The sequence below is a fragment of the Plodia interpunctella genome, chromosome 17 (assembly GCF_027563975.2).
Source record: "Plodia interpunctella isolate USDA-ARS_2022_Savannah chromosome 17, ilPloInte3.2, whole genome shotgun sequence".
Taxonomy (NCBI): domain Eukaryota; kingdom Metazoa; phylum Arthropoda; class Insecta; order Lepidoptera; family Pyralidae; genus Plodia; species Plodia interpunctella.
The window spans coordinates 2,449,408-2,474,050 of record NC_071310.1 but is presented as its reverse complement, the minus strand read 5'-3'; the positions used below and the strand labels follow the sequence as shown (position 1 = coordinate 2,474,050).

Below are 24,643 nucleotides of genomic sequence, written 5' to 3'. Positions count from 1 at the left end.
TCTATCATTTGCCTATTGGGATAAGTGGACAAAGTGCAAAAAGATCCATCAATGAATCTCCAATTAAGATCTATTATAGTAGACCGTCGCACGCTTAATTTCTATACTTGCTCCTATGACTGATTTAATATTCTCACTAGCGCGACCTTCACAGGTGTAATGGATACTACGCCCTTTCAAAGTCTATGTAATGAGACCACAGATATTAGAACATTATGCCAGCTCGACAGAGTAGTTGGTGTAACGAATCCGCCGATGTTTGGCAAACTGTTCGACGACAGTATAGAGCCGGCATTACATTGAAATGTTCTAATATCTGCATGGAATTAGTAGGTACCTTCTCCGTACGAAGTACTTACTAAATCCATAAATATCTGTGAATGAGACTCACTTTTTTTCTGCATAAAATTACATGGCTATTGTTTTTCTAATTTTGCCTGTAACTTTTTGAAACGTAACGTTGACAAGATTACGACAGAAAAAAAATGTTTTGACATATTTTACAATAGGGCCGAGTCGGTCGGATCGTCAGCTTTTATTCCCAATAAAATAAATAGAATCAAAATGAATACAAGGTCCAGTGTTTTCAAAAGCGCGCTGTACCAGAAAAGCTCAAGCTTGCGGGACACGTCCGATGACCCATACTCTTTGAGTTATTTCGAAGCGGCTTTATTTGGCGGAGTACTCGAAGATATTATCAAAGAATATCGTATTTTCAGTAAGTTTGCATTATATAGGGTTAAATATATATAAAGTATGGAGTACCACAATCTGAAAAAGATAAGAAGTCAATACACATAACACATATAATTACTTCAATAACTCTGTTTTCAAAGTGTGTAGGTTAAATAATGCCAGTTATACACAACCGGAAAAAAGTTCTCTCATACAAATTACGCAATGTTCATTCCTTCGCGCCGGAGACATAACGGTTAACGCCATCTGGTGATAGTCGTCTAAAAGTAATCAAATACGAAACTTCAGTGCGCGTAGTGCGACTTTGCTATTTATATCTCACCAACGAGTCGACTCGCAGTGAGACGCAGCCATCCAATCACAGTGTGCCTTTGTGACGTAACGACAACCGTACCGTAATGTGATTGGTTCGCTGCGTCTCACTTCGAATCGATTCGATAGGTAGTGAGAAGTGAAATGCAATCCCGCACTTAGCCCTCTGAGTGTACCCTTCCCCCTCTCGATATCCCTATATGGCCACTCACGGCACATTCCCAAGCGCTCAGAAATCAAAATATTTTTTGTATAGGGTTTGGTTTTATGAATTAGTTGTTCCCTACCTGACTATAAATTCAACCCTGTGATATCCAGTGTTGTGCAGCAACGAATGGCGGGTGGCGCAAGCGGAAACAAACTTGACGCACCTGCGCGCGCTGAAATACAAAGTGGAGCAGCCCGTCGTGACTGATGATCTGGCGAACATTGACCACTCCAAGCTAGACTGCATGGAGTACAAGCTGAAGAAGATGTTTGCTGACAGGTTTTTTCAAGTGCTTAAATACGCTACCGATCCTGATCGGGAATGTTACGCAAATTCGTAGAGCGCTGGTTCAAATCCAGCTAGAAGGACCATATAATCGATAAAATAAGCAGTTTAATTCCAACTATAGGTTAGTATAAACTGCTCAGACAAACATCTCATAACTAGTAATAAATATAAATCCGTGAGCATCGAGCACTTGACGCCTAATGTTGCAAATAGGTTAATTAATGATCACCTGGCCCTTGTCCTATTCCTTGCCACTGGCCATAAAAGTATTGACAACACGTATTCCTTGGGCTAGAAATCAGGGGTGGCCGGTGTGGGTCCCGCTCCCCGTCCACAGCCTCGTGGTGTAAAAGGCCTTACGCACCAACTGAAGATCCAAATCCTGGTTCGCAGGTCTTGTGTGAGGAGTAAGTACTATTCTACCTCGTATATAAAAAAGGTTATACAATGATAACCTACCTTTGCAACTATGTTTCGGCCCTACACCGCTGCTAGAAGTCACAACACAACCTGTACAATTCCAGGTACTTCATCCATGGTGCTTTAGAAGATACATACAAGAGCCTCTGCGTCAATATGAACTACGAGCCGTTGGCAAACTATGTGTTGAAGATGAAGGATGAAAAGGCGCGTCGCATGTGCTTGATAGAAGAAGAAGCGAATAATAAATTGTGAGCGCCGTTTTGATGAGATTAATATTGTTCGACGGCTAAAGAAAAAAAAGAAAGTCACCAACGTTAACAATGCAGCCAGGGTTGTCAAAAATACGAAAAACGTGGATCTGTGTCTATATTAATTAATTTTATTTTCCAAAAGTTATATTAGACCTTGATTAAGCAGTGAGGGGAGCCTCACCTCTCAATCACCCCACTATTAGCCCTGAGTGCTGCGGCACTCGAATGGTCTGTAAGAACCAGTTAAATACATTTATGTCGGTCGACTGTGTTGCTGCTGACATAACATATAATTATGACTTAATATTTAACATAACCATAGACAATTGATATCATAATAGGTACGGTGCTATACTACGGTGGGCTACCATAGATACAGCGAGGCAACAACAGCATTCCCACACATATTAATCAGTTGTTCCTGACCAGGTTGAAAAGAGAACTGATCCGCCAATGTCGACAGCAGCGTATCCACACCAAGGCGGCCACCTACGACGCCGATTGCGCTATAGCAGCGCTATCAACTAAGGTTGAAGTGAGTTGAATCGATTAAACTACTTATACTACATATAGGTACATGTGACAAAACTCGATAAAAGAACGACGAAATGAACCTCATGAGGGGAAGACATTTCGCATCCTCATTTTATATGTAGGTAACTGCTCTTTTCTCGTGTAGTGTCAATATTTGTCATTAGATGGGTATAGAGATTACTGGAAAGGAAACATTTACACCGCGTAACTGCGTCAATAGGTATAATTTGTTTTATTACATTAAAACCTTCTTTCATTTATTTGTGCATCTAGTGTTTTAATTTTCTGTATATTTATCTCTTCTGGCAGTAAACATTATTTGTATTATATTGTTTGTTACACGGAAAAATTAATAAAGTACAGGGCTTGTCGCTGTATCCCAAAACCAACGATTTATGGATTTCGTAGCAAGAGTGAATTAAAACATTTTTTGACCTTGCTTACCACCCTAGACCTCATCGTGCTTCCCGTCTAGCTGGATAGCCTGCCATTTAGAACAAAAAAAGCTGCAAAAAATTCAAATTCATTTAAATTTTGAATATGGTTAGAGTATGGCCTGAAATAGTAGTTACATATGGTCGGCACAATTAGTTTTTGTAAGTAGCTCTTTTTAAATACACCAGGATGCAGTTCTAAACGCCGAAATCCGCACCCGATACGTGGAGAACTGGCAGCGCGCGCGCACCGAACAGAACCACCAACAGATCAAAGACAAGGAGAAAATGAAGGAGGATGTCATAGAGATTTACAAGCTGCGGTTCGACCAGGAACAACGAATCCACGCTGAGATCGAGATGCTCACCACTATTGACACCAATGTAAGTTTGTGGCCAGGATTGAGGGAAGGCAAGTATGCCCTGGATAGCATCACCCACAACCATACTTTTATACTAATATAATAAATAGAAATAGAGACCCGAGTTCAAATCTAAACTCAATATTTATTCAAATTTCTACCCCCAGAAACTGGAAATAGGATGAAATGGGCACACCAAACATCGATTAAATCTTGCGTATTGACGTGAAAAAGCAATAAACAGACTCTCACATTTATAAATTACTATAGATAGGAACCATGGTAAATATTATTATTTCATCATCAGGATACATTGAACAAGGTTGAATCTTGGATGGATAAGTACGACACAGACATGGAGGCGATAGACCTCAAAATTCAAATAATGAAGAATAACTATGTCGTCCAGACCGAACAGCGAGAGGAATTCGAGAGAACGGTAACTTATTTTTCTGGTTTTCTAGCGTTTTAGAGTTTTTCAAACCTTTACTTACAAAACTAGAGATGGGCCCTTCTCATTTATGTAATCCATAGACTTCTCGATTATGATTTTCAAATTGGAAGTAAAAGAAGTACAACATATTTTATCATTAAAACTAATTAAAATCTCTAGTTATCAAGTTTTGTGTTTGTTATATACATTATACACCTATCACCCCGCCAATAAAAACACGGTAGTTAAATAGACCATCTGTTTTCATTCATGCCTATGCGCATTGCGCAACGCCAACTATGGAATCAAGAGGCTTTGACATTATTGCAAACATTCAGCATTTCTTGTAAATAATGCAGGCAAAGATCTATTTTTTAATTTTGACATATTTTGCTTTGTATACAGATTGAGGAGCATGATGTTGCAATGAAAAATTGGATTAAGTTTAAAGAAGATCGTGAGAACGCACGATTGTATAGAGAGAAAATGACCAAGGCTGCAATCGTTGTTCAAGCCTGGTGGCGTGGGTTGCTCGTACGTAATCAACTCGGTCCGTATAAACCACCTCCTAAGAAGAGGGGAGGTGGTAAGAAGAAGTAATAATATAGTATTATTTAAGTACTTTTTTTAAACGTATATGTTTTTTTAATTTTGTCTTCATTTATTTTACTTGTATTTTTATTAACACATCTTTAGATTGTTTATAAGTTTTTTTGTCTATTATTTAAATTTGTAATTTAAATAAATGTATTAATTTGAGTTTGCTTTTATTTCTTTATAAAAACATATTTCCTCTTGGATTTGACGGTTTTGCTTGTAACTACTAGAGTGTCCTTATTGGTTACACTTTGCACGTACTACCAATAAGTCGGACCACCCACGTGTGGTAAAAAATAATACATACTCTTTACGGTTTTATTAATTTTTTTATTTGGCATCATGAAATAATGGCGTAGTCTATGTTTGATGGTGTCGATTTAAAAGTTTGGTTTTTTCACAAACACAGCTAAATCTATCAGATAGACCACGAAGTGATCCGATAAGAGGTACATGTAATACCTACTTAAATACAGAACCCAGTTGGAAATAATTACATTGAAAACTGTTTCGAGCTTGTCACTGGCATGTTGTGATGTAAATCTCAATAGAATCAAAAATTCGCCAAAAACAATAATAATTGTCTAACGTCTATTACTATCATATTCCTATTTTAGCTGCTGTCATTGCCCGTGTATCCAATTTAGTACACCTGTTTTAGAAATTAGATATTTGCATAGATCTTGGAGTTTTTAATTAAGCGTTGTTTTATTGTAACTGTTATTATAAATATAATTTATACTAATTTACAACAAAGTAATTTAAAATAGACTTATAATATGCAACGTACACGAGTTTTAAGTGTTGTAGAAGATACGTGGGGTACTGGGACCATTTTTACTGATGAACCGGAGGAAGCGAAAAAAAGCGAACATAGGTTAAAGGTAACCATTATTTTCTAAAATAAAATATGTGAAGATGCTCCACCAGGTGCTCCATGCTTTTATTGCCTTTTTAGGGTTCTGTAGTCAAATGCCAAAAACGAAATCCTCAGTTTCGTCATGTCCGTCTGTCTGTATGTCACAGTCATTTTATTCGGAGAAAAAATAAAATTATTAAGGGTAGTGCTCCATACACATAACTGAGGGATGGAGTTAATATAACTATTGCTCTTGGCCGGTTTTTTAATTATGTTAAAGAATTGATTTATATGTTTTATTACACGCTGGATCTGTTCATCATCATCATGTGAAAATATTTTACATACTCGTCGTACTTTGTGTTATGTTCACATAATATTATTTAATATTGTAGATGAAGAGCAGAGCGGAATTAAGTTCTAAACATCTGGATGTCGGTAAAGGGTCACCTTCTGTACCTTTAGCTGTAGTCGATAGCCATGAGCCTTTAGATGATGATCATTCGGAGGCAAAACGGTAAAGTTATAATAATCTCTCTCATACACTCGCTTACTTTGAGTTTTAAAGGCTGTGTAGCCGAGAAGTCCGGGGTTAGCGTATAAAATAAACCTTACAATTTGGAAAATTCTACTGTAATTTTACGTGGAGGGGGAGGGCACTCCCCCTTTAAGAATGCTATTATTGCCAAGGCTATGTGTCTCTTAGTCGCCTCGTACAACATCCACGGGAGGATAACAACCACACATGTTACTGTTGTACATACCTTATACATAGTTACCTTCATAATCATGGATGTATCCTCATGGCTGAGGGTCGTGACCACCAGTAGAGTTGATTTAGATTAATTTTCTTCTTATTCTGTCCGATTCACAGTCATAAATTTAAATTATTTCTGGTTCTGATCTATTGTAATCATCTCTATTCATGCATTATTTATATATGTCACGGTTATTTCAGCTTGTCTTACCTTGAATCTTCAATGTTAGCATCTGTTTTGGAAGACATTATCACCCAAATGCGCATTTTAGGTGAGATTTAACAGTTTCTTACGAGTATTTACTTAGAAAAGCGACACGAAATGGCCAACAAACAACGTAGGTGGCAAAAGAAATTATAGTTACTTAACTATTTTTGTAAAATTCTAAGTATGTAATGAATAAATTATAGGTAGTAATATTATGTAATGTATACATTCTTTAACCCAATGTTAGTATATGATGCTCAACTCAATTCCTTTACAGGAGCTGTCAATAATGAGTTACATATTCACAAGACTATGTCTGACATGGGCTTACTGAGAGCATTGAAATATGGCGTAGAGCAGCCTAAAGTTTCTGATGAATTGGACGGTATAGATCAACGCAATCTTGGTTGCATGAAATATAAACTGGATAAACTTGATGCTGACCGGTACGTTCAATAGCAAAACTATTAAGTGTTTCTTAATACAAAATATATAATTTGAAACTTTATTTTCAGAAAATACATTCTTAAGGTTATGGTAGATTTATATGCAGATCTAGTGCTTCGTAAACGAGTGGATTTTCTTAAGGAATGTGTGAACGTTATATTAAACCGCAATGCCCATTTTAAGTTCTTGCTGGAGGATGAAGCGAGGAATAGAATGTATGTTTCAATCTTTCCATAATCGTTTAGCTCTTAAGTTTACATAAAATGCTTCAAACTTTTCTTCACGTATTTACATAGCGTTATGTAACTATATATATTTGTCAAATAGATGTATACATATACAATGTATTCTTTGTTGAATAGAATTCGTCGAGACTTAAATAAACAATTGAGACAACAGCGTAACCACATAAAGTCCGTGATCTATGATACGGACGCCCATATTGAGGATTTGAGCTCTCAAGTTGAAGTAAGGAATCTATGTATCTCAACGTTATGTATTTACTAATACGACCGACGCTATTCATTTCATAATATTGTTATCACTAATAGTGATACATATTAGTGACATTATCGCATCAGTTAAATTATAATTTCAAATACAAAAAAGAAGATTTACCCGTCAAAAAAACTAACTTTTTGCAGGATGCTGTGCTTAACTCGGAATGTCGCAGTAGATATGTAGACAACTGGCAGCGTGCACGTACTGAGCAACATATACAGACTATTAAAGATTGGGAATACTCACCAACTACGACCATCGAGTATTACAAGCGGAGATATGATCACGAACAAAGAGTGCATGCAGAAGTCGAACTGCTTGTCAACATTATGATTAATGTAAGCACGGTATTTAATGATTGAACTCATTAAACTATTAGATATGCAATACAAGTGGACTGATGAGAAAAAGTAAACCAATCGTTTTGAAAACAGTAGTAGACTGATAGAGAAAATCAGCTTTTAATAAAGATTTCGTAAATGATCACATCGATTTTATATGGTACGAAACATAATTTTCAGGAAACTCTTGCCAAGGTCGAAAATTGGATGGATAAATATGACAAAGACATGGAGAATATTGATCTGAGGATACAAATTAAGAAAAATGATTATCAAAATGAACTTGACAGAAGAATCGAACTAGAAGAAACGGTTATTTTTTACTTTAATTATATTGCTCTTAGAGGAGGAGAATTTGTTATACTGAGCTAGTAAAATAAATTCTCCCCCTCTAGTCATCACCAAAAACCAATATCTGACCAGTCCCATCACGTGACGTTGACGTGACAGTCGTGATGCTAACATAAACCTAAAATACTATACATGTAGTAACTTAAATTTAGTTCACTTTAGCTTCAGTTGTTTTGGGCAAAATGTTACGTAGGTACATTTTGACAAAGTTATCGGTAACCAAAAAATAATAAACTGTGATTTAGTGTGATTTGGACGTCTCACGAGATCCGTCACATCATCTATGACATATGATTACTATATAGTATAATACATATCTGTAACCAATTTTTCAGATCGAGTTACACGACAAAATGATGAAAGACTGGATACATTTCAAAGATGAACGCGAGAAGGCACGTTTGTATAGAGAGAAAATGACAAACGCGGCGATCTGCGTACAGGCATGGTGGCGTGGCCTGTTAGTGCGCTTGCAATTAGGACCGTACAAACCGCCTAAGAAGAAGGGAGGTGGAGGCAAGAAGAAGTGATTTAATGACATTTTTTTCATAATTTCATTTAAACTATTTTAATAAATGTTATACATAATTGTGTATATTATTATATCAATAACATATCGTAGATGATTACGAATTTGTTCACGCTTATAATCATTAGTTTGGTAATGAGTTATACTGAAACAACTAATTAAACCTTTTTCGCACCTTCAAACCCTACAGTAGCGGTTGCAAAGTGTGCTCTGAAAAACATCTGTTGGGGCCGTGGGTAGGCACTCCGTACATATTGGCCATATTGTGCTAAGTTAGTGTACAAACTCTCAAGTTGTTGAAGTTTTGCCAAATGGTTTGCCTTCTACATGGAATTAGTATGAATTCTATGTACAATTCTAGTAAATTTCATGGTACCTACGACCCTAATAGGAGTCCGGGGACCCATGCTTCACCAAAGTTCTCCACCTGGGTAAAGCACGGGGACTTCTAAGGTCCCGTGCTCCAACTAGTACCAGTAGTAGCACATTTATCCCGCTAGAGTACAGCACTGTATGTTAGGTACACAAAAGCTTTACCGCCTTTTGTTATGTCGATGAAAACGTTTATTTTAGTTTTAGTTTAGTTTAAACTTTATCAATCCTTTCATTATGTAAGCATTTGTTTGTGAAAATATACAACACTGTAGGATATTCGGGTGCCAAATATTGGGAAAAATCGTTTTCCATAAGATAAAAAACTTGAAAACTATGGGATATGCCTCACGCTGTAAAATTTTCGAGCCAGTAAACGGTCGAAAAGAAGCTCGGTACACTTTACACGTGAAGACTTATTAAAATATGGTCTTCATATAGGTAAGATCTTCAGTCAAAATCAAGTTTATAAATCAGTTTATGACCACAGTTGACCAAATAATGCAGAACATAATCTAAAATAGTGTTATTATTTTCAGGATAATCCATTAAATTATTCCTTTTTCCTTTAAACTCGCATCACGATTGCGTAGAAAGTATTTTTGGTCGTAAATCTGCAATAATATTGAAAATTGGCGCTATTCGCCTCCATTGGCAATGTTTGTGTACCTTAGTATACAGTAGCGCCATCTGCGCTGAGCTTTGCGCCCTATTCCATGGCCTTTCTATAAGAATTCCATCTTTAAAAACAAAGTAAGAACGTGGTCCTAGCGTGCGCGTCCTTTCTAAATCTATGTTGCCGACCAACCTTTATTCCTATTATTACGACCCTGGATTCAAATGTTGGATATGTTACAGATATTGGAATGTTCTTATATCTGTTCTTATATCTGATGTGTGATTATTATTTTCGGCACCTGTTTCTTTTTCTTTTTGTTAATCTCATATTGTGTACGGAATGGGTTGGATTCGTTTAATCTTAAGATATAATTTTTTAATAAAATCGATTATTTGATTTGATGTTAGAAAGACGTGTCACAACACTATTTGCAACGTCAATGATGTCACGTGACCTAACGAACCAATCAGAAAACAAGATTTTGACAAATAAAATGCAACTATCTTCACGCAAATATCCAAAAGTTATATTTTCAGCTTTATTTACTAATTTGATATGCCGAAAAAAGAAAAGGTGAGTTCTAAAAACATTGACCAAGATCCGATTTGAGTCTAAAATCTTAAAATGTTTCTATACAAAGTTTATAGCGGGAAATTTTGAGGTAGTCGGTTTTTTCGCAAAGCATAGTTACAGGTTATAAAGCTACTATACTATGCCATGTCAGTGTTGTTCGTTATTGGTATGCGGTTGTGCATAATTTGTGTGTAATATCGTCGTTTGAACAGTGATTTTGTAGAAATATAAATATAGTGAGAGTTTCAGTGCCAAAAACTGTTTGCAGGAGGCGATGAAGACTAAAATCGACAAGAATAAAGGCGGGGACAGCGATTCTGAGGTAAGTTGTTTATAATGTAATTTGTGAAGTCTTAGATCGACGATCTTTGATATACGAGAAGGCCTACTAATACTGATGATAGATAATCGGTGAGAGCAGGTTTCTGTGCGAAGCAGGTACCTGTACAATTTCGCTTAGTTTTGTTGTGGTATTGAAATAAAACCTGATGCTCATTACATGGCCAAATGGCTTATCTTATGCTTATCTGTTAGTATTTTATAATGTTTATCACACTTATCTGCACTCGTAAGAGAGAAGAGTATGCCTTGCTGTATAAAAAAAAAATATGCGTACGATTTTTAATGTACTAGTACATACAACAAACAACTTACATAAAACAAAGTTTTATACTGAGACATAGTACACTCACTTAATCTAATAAATTTCAATTCAATTTATTCTGGAAACAACACAGGTACACAGCATTCATAATAGTGGTTTCTAAACTATTTATAATATTACAAATGTTTCTTAACATTACACATTTACATTTGGTACCTCAGATACATGTTATCATCGCATATCATACATTTAGTGCAAATATTGGTGTTTGAACTTGATTAGGTAGATCGAAAAGTAAAAAAAATGTGTTTTTTAATATCTATAAATAATTTCATTTACCATAGACCGCAAAGTTCACATTGATGCATATTTTATTTTATTTATTTATTTTTATTTATAAATCATTAAAATAATGTATATAGAAGATGTACAAAAGTCTTGACAGGTTTATACATACATCTATGAATTCCTACCAATATTATAAAGGTGAAAGTTTGTGAGGATGTATGTGTGTGTGTTTGTTACTCTTTCATGAAAAATCTAATTTTATACCTATGTGAAGTCAAGGTTGGCCACTTGTACAATTCCAATTAAGACTAACTAGTTGTTCGCCGAGAACTTAGATCTTGCTAACATAATATTTTTTTACAAAATTGTAAATATTTCGAAAACAACTGAACCAATTTTGATGCCTCACAAACTTAAAAAATCTATTGGCATATTCTACATACCTTTTAAATTTAATCAAAATCGGACCAACAGTTCGAAAGTTATCACATTACAAACAAACATACATACACAAAATGTATCTTTGCCCCAAGTAGAATGTTAGACCTCACTCGATCAATTAATCATTTTATTATACACTGTGCCCTTGAATTTCACTCCAGTGACAATTTTGCGACAAAGAATACCCTATGCTAGTTTAGGTAATATTTGATAAATGTACCAAATTTCATCATAATCGGTACAGTACTTTTTGCTTCATTGAGTAATGAACTCATCAATCAACAGCAACAGGAGTTCCACTATGTTTAACTATATTTCATCTCCAAAAGTTACATTTTATCGACTGTTGACAAAACTAGCATAGTGTTTGTAAATAAATATTGTGTTTTTGAATGGATGCCAACACTATTTTTAGAACATTTGAGATTTTTGAATCACATTGTCTGTTTATTCATGGAATTACAAATATGTGCTGACTTGATAACTATGCAGAAAAAGGTGTTTGTGTAATCGAATGCTAGTGTTGGATGCTTAATGGGAAGGGAACTATATTTACATTTTTTTTGCAAATATGATTACATTTTTTTTAATTTCCTATACAATTCAATTGAAAATCTTAATTTCAGAGTCCATAAATGGGTGTTTGACCTCGGATCATTAACTATATCTATTCAAAAATTATAACAATTAAATTAAATTCAAATTATTTCAGAGTCCATGTATAATGTTAGTAACAATATTAACTTACACTAGTGTTAGTAAAGACAAACTAAAATATATTACACATTATGAAGCCGCAGCCACCGCTGAACCAAAGGGGTATCCCATCGGTCAACAAATACGTACGTACGGTAACAAAATCACCTTACCTTACCTATTGGTTTAGCTGTAAAATTGAGACAGACAGGCAGACTTTCACAATATTCCTTCTCCCGATATATTAGTATTCCACATATTAGTTTGGAAGCATGAATGATTGCCTGTAATAGTAAGTACATTTTCTGCAAAAAATCCATCTTCTGATAAATTCCTCCTAACTAAAACTCGATAAAATCAGGCCCAAAACGTGATATCTGTTTCAGCTATCTAAGCAGCTAAGCCAAAAGACATTAAGCTGACATGGTCTTAAGTCTTCTCTCTTGCTATGTATCTTTTATCATTTTAAATACTGTAAATAGACTAATGTTTACATCAAGCTTTGGCAGTTTGGCACCATTCATTCTCATGTGACGCAGTGCATACTACGGAACGCACCGTTTCGCGCGCTTCGCGATTTTCCGACGTTCCATTAATACGGTTCTAAATTTAAAAGTAGTGATCAGTTTGTTGTGCACATGTGGAATTTAGTAGATAATAAATTAGGTAGCATTTTGTGGCTTATGCAAGTACGTAGATTTATTTTTAGACGTTATAAACAATTGCGGCTTTATTTTAATTTCACGCAGTAAATTCTGATTTATTTGCATCTTTAGATAAATGACATATTTATACCACACACACACATTTATCACATATTTTGTGTTTTATTTACCTAATATGTAAATATACTGAATAGAGAAAAAATACCAACCCTATAGATAGAGATTGTACATGGTATTTTCAGAAGTGAAGAATGTTATAAATAAATAATAACTCTACAGACACTGACACCTACAACATAAATACCAACGACACACGGACTGACCCCCTTAATCTACCCTAAAAATGATAGCCACTTGGTCATGGCCCGTGTCTATCATTAGAATGCCAGCCTCGGCTGAGAGCTTAAAGTGATAAAAACATAATAATAATAATAATATTCTTTATTGTCTTGAAAATTACAATTTTAGAACCAAGGTTGGGCCTTTCTTTTAAGTTATATAAACCTGTGTTAGGAAGACCCGCTCTTAAATAATTAAATATGTGTTATTTGCAGACAATGTGCAATTACAAGTTTTAATGCTTAAAAATAATAGGAACAAACATGCAATTAACAAAAAGCAATGACACAATTTAAACTAAACATTATGGGGTGGAATTTAATTAATTCTAGATAAAAGTGATTCGACTTCTTCATATGTTTGGGACTTCAGCCAGTTGTTTATAAGTATTTTACAATTACGGCTAGTAAGATGGTATATATTTAACTCTCTATTTAACTGGTTATATAGATGTGAAGATAAGTGTAAAAATTGTCTTTTGGCAAAAGCGGTTTTGAATACATATATTGGGGCTACCACATGATTCCTACGCCTTAACAAGATAAATACATAATAAAAATAAATAAATACTACAACACAACTAAACTTACGTAAAAATACGGCAGCACATCAATCGTCATTGAAGCAGTGGGTGGTCCAGTAGTTAAGACAAAGGTCCTAGGTTCGAATTGTACCACATGAATTTGAATACCAATCTGGCAAGTAGTATTCTGATAAGTAGTTTTCATTGTCCACCTCTGAAATAATGTGCTTTTACACGACTTTACATACTATTTACATATGTATACTTTTCTCGACGGCCATGCGAAGTGGAGACGAAAAAGTTGGAAAGCGGACCGGGTCCAATGCTCAACGGCTTAAAACGAAACCGAGAAAAGAGATGAGACATATATATTATTCTCATCGGCTGGCGATGTCCTTGCTACGTACACCAATCGTCACTTCGGCCTCGCACATCCACACATCATTATGCAGATTGCTATCCGAGCGGTGCGATCCAGTCGGCTGACACTTTCACTGCGTTCCGGTTTACGTAGCAATGGTAATATCCACTGAACCGATGACGATCATCATCACATCACAGCATCGTACTAGTGTTAAAATATGTGGTTGATTTGGTTTGATTCCACGGAATACTGGTAATCAAACTCACTAAAGGGTCGCATTATTACACTACGTTCTGTTCGCTTTACAAAAGGCAAAAAACTTTTAATAGATAGAGAACTAAAGTCCAGTTTTTTATGTTTACGCCATATTATATATATTTACGCCGTATTTACATTGTTTATGGCGTACATAAGAATAAAAAAATCCTATTAACTAATTTAAAACTAATATCAACAATGACTAATTAGGTATAGGTGTTCTATGAGGAATTAATTTTAATTTTATAATCGATGCCCTAAATAGAACTGTTAGGAGCTATACGAAATGATGCGCAGAACGACAATCCTCCTTTTAATAAAGTTGGTTCTTTCTATTGTACACACTGTTGTCTAATTGATCCAATTTCCCGAACAACTTTGGAAGTTATAGTTTATCTTTCGTTTATAACTTCGGTTTTAGCGAAAACTTTGACAAAAAATAACTACCCTATAATATTTGTGTTCAGGATTGCATCCGTCCTGAAATCATAGATCTCGATGAGGTTGACCTGACCTGAGTCTTGAGGAAGATTTATATGGCCTAACAATCCAGGGCAGGTCGCTGGTACTCATCATAATCCGAGCGATTTCCCGGTTACTTGATCAGCCATAGAGCGTCGAATGGAGTCCATGGTCTGTTCTCCTCCTTTTGCTTCTCCACTTCGCACAGTTTAAATCCTTAGTTCCTTAGGTGGGTCACTAATATTTTATTTATTTATCAAAACTTTATAACAGTGTATTTGTATAATGTCACTTGTGCACTCTTAACTCGGATATATGCCGGCCGACGCGGATGAACAAACATTGCGTGCCTAGTTTGTATGTGTCCTTTTTTTACCGCAAGTGAAAACCAATTTAAGAGCAGTGTAAGTCGAAACAGCCAGCATAAGGGCTCCCGCTAACAGGGCGGATGCGCTAAATGAGACAACCATTGGCGGGTCTTTTATTGCAAAGTAGATAAACAACGCTAAAATGCGCGGGCGCATGCTGCTTATTAGCGCTGCCTGCTCTTTCTAGCGCAACCCTAAAAAAACACAAGTTGAAACGTAAAATACTTGGAATACGATTACCATAACATTACCAGGATTTAGCGTTTTGCCAAAATATTTGCTTTAGTAATTTTCGTTAATGTTTTATCATCGCTAAACGAGTTAATTGCTAAGTAAATAACTTGTTTTCCGTTGTTTTCAGACTGCAGCCTTCACAAATTAGATATATACCTTATACCTAAAAGTTATTATCATTGGGTCTGTGAGGTTAAAATAAGATTTTTATAACTTTGATCAATAAGGCCTTATGTTGTTGGACATAAGACCATATCTTCCATGCTGATCTGCAAAAATGAAATGAATGTGCCAGCTGTTTCATCTTCCGTGCTCATTCAGTCCGATAAAAATCGTCACTCAATAAGACACATAAAAGATGCATGTGTGTATGTTTGTTACTGTTTCACGCAAAACCTACTGGACGGATTGTTTTGAAATCTGGTAAACGGGTAGAATATAATACGGTAGGTACGGTAATTCCCACGAGACCGAAGCCCCTGGGCGCAGCTAGTCTATCATAAAACTCAGATCAGTCTCCACATCAGTGTCGCAAAAAAATCAATCAATAATGTACAAATTAAAAGATAAGTTACTTACTTAAAAGTTACACGTTTCCATATCTTTTGATTGTGTGACCAATTCACCAATATCACGTTATGAGTCAATGCTAATTCGTATGGTGAAAGCGATCGCAAATTAATTAATTAATGAACCCGTGTGTCTTTATAGATTTGGAAAGCAAAATTTGTCAAATCACAAAGTTCAACTCATAAATTCTAGTAGCTTCAAGAAATGCTATTTAATATACAATATGACGTAGAAAAGTACCTGTAAAGGTCTAATTTCTGTAATGCTTTGAAGGAACGTTTAACAGGCTTGCAAGCCAGCTAAGCATACTTTAAATCTGTTTGTATCCACAACATTCTTTGTTATTATGTTAATTTTGTATCAAGTTAAAAGAAACAATTTTCTTTGCAAGAGTCAAAGTTATGTTGTTTGTTTTCATTATCTCCGCCTAATGGATGTTTACAAGTCTAGTATTTTTGTACATAAATAAACATTTATTTAGATCATGAACAAATCAATAATAAATACAAGATATACAAATGTAGAAATCATTGGGCTCAAAAGAGATTTAAATCGCAAATTCGCCTTCATGACATACACACAGTCGACGTTCAAAGTAGTATCTCCATAAAAACCGAAGTCAGTGATATCCAATTACCGGATAGTTACTTGTAACTGGTCAGCGCACTGATCGAAACGACCGTAGGTACATACATATATGAGAGAATACAGTGGAGCCGACTGAATGTTAACTTCTTACTGATATTTATGAAACGGTGACAAAGGCGACTTAACAATGTATTTGACTAACTAGAATTCAATTGTGTACTTCAACTAGAAAACGTGTGTGTTTCAATTCTATTTGATTTGCATTAACGTGTAAAGCGGTCTAAATATAATTTTTATCACTAAACCAACATTATTTGACGCTACCTCGAATTATTTTAGAGGTCGACTGAGTATTTGAAGATATCAGGTCATAAAACAATCTCCAATATTTTCCAACTTGATTAAATCACTGATCATCTGACTCACTGACTATTTGAGTCAGTAAAAAAACGGTATCCTACCTCGCAAGGTCGCGTAACGGTAACTCCTATGTAATAATCTTTATCTCGTCATTACTGTGTGCAAAACTTGTTGTGCTAATAGCAGGAAATTAAGCGCATACGCAGGTATGCTATTTAGGATTTAGAAATCATGGAACCTCTAAATTTTATCGTATTAATAATTAGGCTATGCAATGCGTCTTGGCTTGAGATAGTCAAATGTATTTAGACCAACGTTTTGTTTTATCTCAGGCAAACAATGACATTATAATAAAAAAAATACGCCTTTTAAAATATGATAATGATGTCAACGTAAATTTCAGTTCAATGTAAATATCAGATAATGTTTAAAACTCAAAGTAGGATGATATTAGTGAGGTAATTTATGTTGTAGATTACTAGAGTCAAGTTCTCTCATAATGAGGTCTACGAGAGCAGTAATTAAATAAACTTTATACATTGAAAAGTCAGTGACTCATATGAACTTAGAGAAAGTTTCCGTCGTTTCAGCTTATACGGCGAATACCTGTGAAACGCTAGTAAAAGTTGATTGTTCGTTCATTAGTCAGTTTTAGTGCTAAAGTTTGCAAGTGGTGTTGTGTTTTGTGATCTTTTTAGGCGTGACGTGCTTTAAATGCACGCATGCAATAACTTATGCTATTAGCACGAAAATGTGTTTGTGTGCTGTAAAGTTAAGGTTCGATTGATCATAGTCTGTTATATAGTCACATTGGAGTTACATTTATGTTTGACATTTATTCCAAGTAGTAACACTACTATTCTCATAGATCGCTTACGTGCCTATGCCGGACATATCTTTAGCACAACGTTCCTGGTTCGTTCGTAACATTATACATCAATTCGTTTCAGAAAGTGCTTAGTATTGAACCTAAAGTTGATGCAAAGTTGTCGAATTAGGCGCTGCTGTCTTCGTTTGACGAAGCGAAGTACTAAGCACGCTCTGCCGACAAATCTAAGTGTATTCGGGCTGACTTGATGGCAGCTTCTGATAAAGCCAATGAAGTGGCTCGGTTCTGCCAAAGGATTTAGTAGTCAATGGTGTACCGTTTCTTTATTTGCTATCGACACACAAAGAAAACCTGAGTGCAAGTGACAAATGAGATGATTCAGCTAATCGACAATGCGAACATTAGTGTTTCTATAAGCAACATAAAGAGCTGAAGTTTTGGTATCATGTTGGTGTCAGCAGCAAGTCCGACCGGGCGGTCGTTGTCTGCCATGTTCCGACGGAGAAATCTATCGTCTTCATCGGCCCCCACGGTAAGCTGATTACCTACAAGAAGAGCTACAGACGGGTGTGTCACAACACCCTTCCAATTGACCAAAATTCACATTCTGTGCCTATCTAATACTGTCGAAGATTTAAAAAATGTTAGGAAAATCTGGTAGACAAGGCGCTCTGGACATTTTGCGTGTGCGGAAATCATTCACCCACATCAAGGCCAGTCAGGGTAAGATTATTCCAATGATCGAAGCCTAAAATGCTATCTTAAAGAAATATAATATTCGGCTTCAAAGAAAGTATGTATCAATAGCTTAGGTACCTACTTTGCGCATCTCTGCTTACATAGAAAAAGGAATGGCAACCACCTAGACATTCTTTTTAATAGTTTGCTAGTTGTCTGCAATTTTCCGATGCTTAAATTATATACCCTCATCGCTCGCATCGCCCTCTATTGTCAAATACATATCGAATTCTGTCGATAATTATTATCTCTTTCATCTCACGTAACATCACGAAAGAGATAGCAATATTATTGGGCAAAGTATGGGATAAGTGGAATACCGCTATAAGCTGATTACAACAGCTTTATCTTTGACCGACGACATATTTAACTGATTCAAATTCTAGATTCACGAAGTTAGGCTAATCTGTTAAAAATTCATTGATAAAATTTATCGCACAAAGAACACACAAAAGACGAAATAACTAGGGAAACAGAACGGCGGTCTAATCCCTTATAGGATCTTCTATTCGTTAATTGATAAATTTTCTTCATCTGCTCTGCGTTAATGCGTTTATTTGCTTTAATGGTAAATAATCAAAGCTTTATCTTGCTTTTTTCCCAGTATTAAATATGGCTGGTTTAGTGATTTTGTATGTTTAGTTTACTTTATCTGTATGTCCATAATGTCGATATTTTCTAATATGTATTCTTAGTGTGTATTCCAAAAGCCAGCTAAATCAAAAAGTAGTGATGTGAATTTAGTTTTAAATGAGCATTCACTCTTTGTCTTGAAACACAATTTATAGCGATCGTTATCTTTGCATTCGTAATCAGAATATACGTATATTTCACATAGCCCACATTTAAATGAACGGACTTGATAAATTATATAGCGGGACTTCGTATGAAATGGAATTTCGCGATTTCTTATATAAATAAACTAATAATATTCAAATATTAGAACTATCATAACCTTACCAAGTACCTTTTCCATTTTGCGTCTGACGCATGCCTTTCGCAAAATGAACATTTGACGTAAAATGGGCGTTCTCAAAATCGCAGTGCGTACAGGGCCTTGTACCACAGGTCTAGTGGTGTCATTAAAATGTACTCGTACAAATAAAAGTGGTCGACCCCTTGATTTCCATAATAAGTAACAATATACTTGACCTAGTACGATATTGAATGTATCACAGTCTCCCTTAATATTGTTATAACGCAAAAAACCAGTCGTGTGAGCAAATCAGCTGTTAATGTACAATCATAATTAAATATACTATAAAATAGTCTTATTTCAGATATTTTCAGAGACAAGATTTCAAAACCGAATGGTTACAACAATTAGCAAAATTAATTAATTATTAGGTTTATCAATGTTTCTTTTATTTTAAAAGCTTTTATTTAACTTGCTATGTATGTATGTATACGTATGTATGTATGTATGTTTGGGTGGAATCTTGCTACTCAATTTTGAAGCAGATATCTTCAACCGATTAAGCTGAAATTTTGTATACACGTTTAGTTTGGATGACAATACACGATAAGCTGTGTGACGTCATTCTAAATCCAAGATGGCGGAATAATTATTTTTAATGCATTTCTCCAATATGGGTATCAAATGAAAGGGCTTGTTGAGAGTAACTCGAAAAATAATGTGACGTCATTATAAATCCAATTTTGGATCTTTTATTAAACCTGTTTGGTGTCTTATCGCTAAGCATCGCCTCCTTATGCGCCTTCCGTTATTCTATTGTCTCTTAATTCTGGAAATAATAAAACATTGTGCGATTATTTTCTAAATTATCCTAATAAATTCGTTCATGCAGACTACCTGTCGACAAATTTTTTTCACGAGCCTTATAATTAATGAAGATCGCTCAAAAAAAAACACAGTTCTTAGGTTACTTTCTCGAATCTATTTGCCGCATGGTATTTTGTAGGTACTGTTGTACGAAGTACTTACTAAATCCATGATCTGCCGTTATCGATTGACACAACCTTGACATTGACATTTAAAGCGGGCACGGTTAAAGCCTCGAATGAATTATATAGTTTGTTTCAGGTAGATACAAACATACGTTCGGTCCTTCTCGGTAATTTAGTAATTTTACAGGCGCTACGCCTCGTTCGCACGGACGCTTTGTCAACGTGCGTTAAAAAGCAATGAATACAAATTAGTATCCGTATATTTTCCTCGAGAATTTTGGTCACCTGGGTGATATGATCAAGGTGACCACATTCACAAGATTTTAATTTACTGATTCTTTTTTTCATTCTTTGTTTCATTAAGTTTTTGCAGAAAGAAAATGCACGGAAATTGTCAGGAAATGTTCTCGAGAGTGGAAATAATCGATAAGTACTCGGGGACGGACTCGGATGGAAATGAAGATATGAGACTGTATAATTTATGACGTCTATTTCTCACACTACTATTTCTAAATTATTTTTTTTATTCAAAATTTGAGTGTCTTTGACCTTAATCCAGCCTGATAAAAAGCAAAGTTTAAGAGGTCTAGGACTCACACACACACACGCAAGCTCCAAAAATGCCTATTTAGATAAAGTTATGACAAAAACATTTTTAAATTATTTTCGAATAAAACTCACATACAAAACAGAAACAGCTACATTTATACCGGTCCTTACAGTAATTCCAGAAACGGTAGGCCATTTCTACATGAACTAGGTTTACGATGTTTTGCTGACCGTACTGACGAGGGAATTGTTTACCAAACGTCTAGCTATTCTGCCAAATGACGTCATACACCTTACCAGTCGCTCTCTTATTTGTAGGGAGGGTTTATATTTTGTTTGTTGCCGACTTTCTATTGGACAATCAACAATTTCTGTATCTATCATTGTACGTACATTTTTATTATCACGACTGTTTCTCGTGGGGGTAGGTAGCTCTGTCTTTTTTCATGTCATACAAATCCTTCCTTATCCTAAGCCTTACATATTCTAAAAGTCTTTCGTTGTTAGCGATAAACTAAAAATCGACTGCACGGATTTTCATGGGGTTTTCACCAATAGATAGTGTGATTCCTGAGGAAAGTTTAGGTGTATAATTTCCCCGAGCGAAGCCGGGTCGGACCGCTATTTACTTAATAATTTAACAGCCTTGATCCGTCCTAAGGCAATATAAAATCTTTATTTTTTTGTAGCTGCATCTCCCACTGCTGGGAAAAAACCTCCCCACTCTCACATGTAATGGGCCAACTTTTACCTTTCCAAAACGAATCTATAAAACTTGTTGCGCTCTTGAGCTCCTCTCTTATGGTAGGTAATGTAAATGATCTTATCGTTCTAAATCAATAATCCTCAATTCCACACTTGTATAATATTATGAAATTTTCTTTCTGTCATGATTTCATGGCTAGACGGCTGCCTGGACCAATGGCATTGAATTTCGAGAGAATAGATATAGTTATTACCCGGGGTCAAACGTAGGCCACCGCATGCCGAGTTGGTGGCAACATAGTGTACAAGAAATTGTTTATCTTTAGAAATGAGACAACAATATTTTATTATTGCGTCGCATTTTCATCCCACATATTTGGTGAGATAGAAGATATTTTCATCTCGAGGATCCTTCCCTTTCAGCCTACAATTTCCACGCTTCCTATAGAAACCTGGGTATTTTCCGTTACGTGTGGAACGCTTGTACTACTGCTATTTTAATAATTGTATTAATTGCACACACTCCTTGTCTAATATATTCTATAGCCAAATTGAAATCGAGAGTGATATAGTAAATTTTGAGCTTAATCTCGATTTTCGTCATATTAAAAGTATAGACGAACCCTGGGGTCTGACGCTCTATGCCTAAGGAATAAACGGGCAGATGAGAGATTAAGATAAAAGATCGTTATTTCATTTAGCGTAATCCATAATGGACTAAAATCTAAAAGTAACAACTTTCTACTGTAGTACACGACAGATAGTTCTACGACAGTTCTTATTTACAGGCTTTGATTCACTATTAGAAGACAAAGGAAGTCGATTTTCTCATTTGTCTATCTCACCAATCTGAACAATATTAGAAGCAGTAGATACTGACTTGTTACTATGTGCTTGGTCCACAGAGTCGCCCAGAGAAGCAGTCGCTGACGTCAGGCCCACCCCCTCCTGCGACCATCGTCCCTCGTTCGGCAGACGGCCCACGCCCCCCCGGGTGGAATGGCCAGCCCAGGAGGCATGGCTCCAGCAGGTTCAACGTCAACAGTCACAACCAGGAGCTGGTCAAGCTACCGCCTATCAAAGGTAAGACACAGAATTGATTTATTTTCTACTCTCTCATCCTCACGTGTTCCCGGTAAGATTTTTGTGAGGCTGGAAGTCCGGAGTCAGTATAAAACCGTTTGCTAGTAACTCCTGGAGCCAAAAAATAGCAAACATTGCTATTTTCTATCATAGCAGTTCTCGCATTCTTGTCGAATTATATTTCTCTGGCAAAACATCAATTTGGTCCATTACTCTGTTGTTGAGAAATATGGAGCACAGCATTACAGGTGTAAAATTTGTGGTCAGGAACACAACGCAATGCTCCATCTTAAAATTCATCAATGTTGGACAGAAGAAATCGAATGAAATTGTGCAACTTTCCTTCCGAAATTATCTGGTTGAATCTGTTTGCTAACATACTGATACAGAATGAGAAAGAGTTTTCATTCGTTTTCAAGGTTAAATGGTCTGTGGTTTTCATAGCAGACAATGCGATAATTTATTATTTTCTTGTCATTAAATGTTGTCATTAAATTACGATGTGTACGCTACCGTCGTAGCCTTAAATTACGATGTGTAAACTACGACGGTAGCGTACACATTCGTAATTTAATGACATACGTGAAGCCGTACCATTAAAAGTAAATAAAATACTTATATCTGATCTACTTGACATATTATATAAGATATAAGGAAAAGAGACAATATTTTAATGGACACGAAATGCTTTAAGTATTCATAAAAATATATGTCCAATATGATCCGTTATGATTATAACCAGTCGTTAAATACATCGGTTCTGATGTTTGCAAGGAAACATTATATATCAGATATCTCTTCAATGACACAATTTTACATAGTAAATTCATACATACATACATACATACATACATTTAACAGAAGGCGTCCTGTCTGCCTTCTGTTGTCACTGACAACATCTAGTCTTCGTTAAACTTTGTCGATATTTTCTTCCAATAAGCCTAAAATTATCATCATTATTATCTTATGTCGCTCTCCACTCTAGCATTCGCTGATTCCTTTCATCAGCACACATTGATCTACTCATCAGCACACCTGATTACTCAGGTTTACTCAGCCCAAGGTTAGCAAAACATGTTAGCCAAATCTGATGATCTCGGGAATGTCTGTCAAAGCTATTTCCAGAATACGTTACAGTTCTGCAAATGCCATGTGACGTTATTTGGAGCATTTTCATTGCAAATGTGATTTCGATTCATGATATATGAAAAACATTTATTTTTAATTTCCCTACTGCTGGATATTTTGGTCACCCATCCCATGACCGACCGTTATGAAAGCTGCCACCGAACTCTCCAATTTCAAATTAGAAGTTGTACATTTTTATAAACTTGTCGATAATATTTTTTACAATGGCAATCAAATTTTATATTCAATAGTCTCCTTTTTGACTCATGATTTCATAGCCTTCTGAATTCGTATTACGTGACTGTCGGCTGTTATATCAATTACAGAGGGCTTTCTGAAGGGTTGCATTCAAATCCCTATATTGCGGCTAGTGGAAAACTAGAATCTCCGAAATAATTTGACTACAAAGATGGCAGCTGAATATATTTATTCAGCTGCCATCTTTGTAGTCAAATTATTAAGCGTAACGCTTGATTTAAAATGTGTAGATAACCTTGAATATTTTATTATTAACCTGAAAGTATTACACATTTTCCTTTAGCTTTCTTGTCCAATAAAATAAGATAAGAAAGCTTGTCAGCTACGTTCAGTAAAGTAAGGTTATTGCACATAAAACAGTAATTGAACATCCACAAGAGTATTATTTAAATTATTGTGTTTTTATGGGAAGGGAGGGACATATATCATCACATATTGTCAAAACACAAAACACTTGTATGATTCCATTGATTCTTTAATCTTCGAATGATAATGTTTACAATCCTATAAGCATTTGTAATAAAATTATACTTATTACTATTAATTCAATTACCATTACAGTACTAACTACTTCTTCTTTAGGTGCTACC

At 35.5% G+C, this 24,643-nt stretch overlaps 2 protein-coding genes across 4 annotated transcripts in view; both read left to right on the top strand.

The window, feature by feature from the left end:
• Positions 1 to 489: 489 nt before the first annotated feature.
• On the top strand, positions 490 to 8,542 carry LOC128677030 (uncharacterized). The gene is made up of 16 exons (XM_053757570.2): positions 490 to 718; positions 1,327 to 1,495; positions 2,029 to 2,175; positions 2,608 to 2,713; positions 3,336 to 3,530; positions 3,816 to 3,947; positions 4,347 to 4,538; positions 5,309 to 5,422; positions 5,793 to 5,914; positions 6,356 to 6,426; positions 6,640 to 6,808; positions 6,878 to 7,024; positions 7,172 to 7,277; positions 7,454 to 7,648; positions 7,832 to 7,963; positions 8,338 to 8,542. The coding sequence occupies exons 1-16, from the start codon at positions 565 to 567 to the stop codon at positions 8,530 to 8,532; spliced, it is 2,346 nt and encodes a 781-aa protein (XP_053613545.2). The 5' UTR covers positions 490 to 564; the 3' UTR covers positions 8,533 to 8,542.
• A 1,448-nt stretch (positions 8,543 to 9,990) lies between these two features.
• The window catches only part of LOC128677344 (serine/threonine-protein phosphatase 2A 56 kDa regulatory subunit delta isoform-like), a 48,350-nt gene continuing 33,697 nt past the window's right edge, over positions 9,991 to 24,643 (top strand). The window contains exons 1-3 of one of the 3 annotated variants that reach the window (XM_053758103.1): positions 9,991 to 10,095; positions 10,364 to 10,417; positions 22,490 to 22,667. In XM_053758103.1, coding sequence (XP_053614078.1) covers positions 10,078 to 10,095; positions 10,364 to 10,417; positions 22,490 to 22,667 — 250 coding nt within the window. In that variant the 5' untranslated portion in view covers positions 9,991 to 10,077. Of the gene's footprint in view, positions 10,096 to 10,363; positions 10,418 to 12,795; positions 12,814 to 17,666; positions 18,217 to 22,489; positions 22,668 to 24,643 lie in introns of those variants that run through there. The other 2 variants (XM_053758104.1, XM_053758102.2) reach the window with 2 other exon arrangements.

Excerpts from the sequence above, each read along its gene's own strand:
- LOC128677030 (XM_053757570.2), top strand. The coding sequence starts at position 565 with ATGAATACAAGGTCCAGTGTTTTCAAAAGCGCGCTGTACCAGAAAAGC. Across the intron at positions 2,714-3,335 it reads CGCTATCAACTAAGGTTGAA|GATGCAGTTCTAAACGCCGA; the intron begins GTGAGTTGAATC and ends TAAATACACCAG. Across the intron at positions 7,278-7,453 it reads ATTTGAGCTCTCAAGTTGAA|GATGCTGTGCTTAACTCGGA; the intron begins GTAAGGAATCTA and ends AACTTTTTGCAG.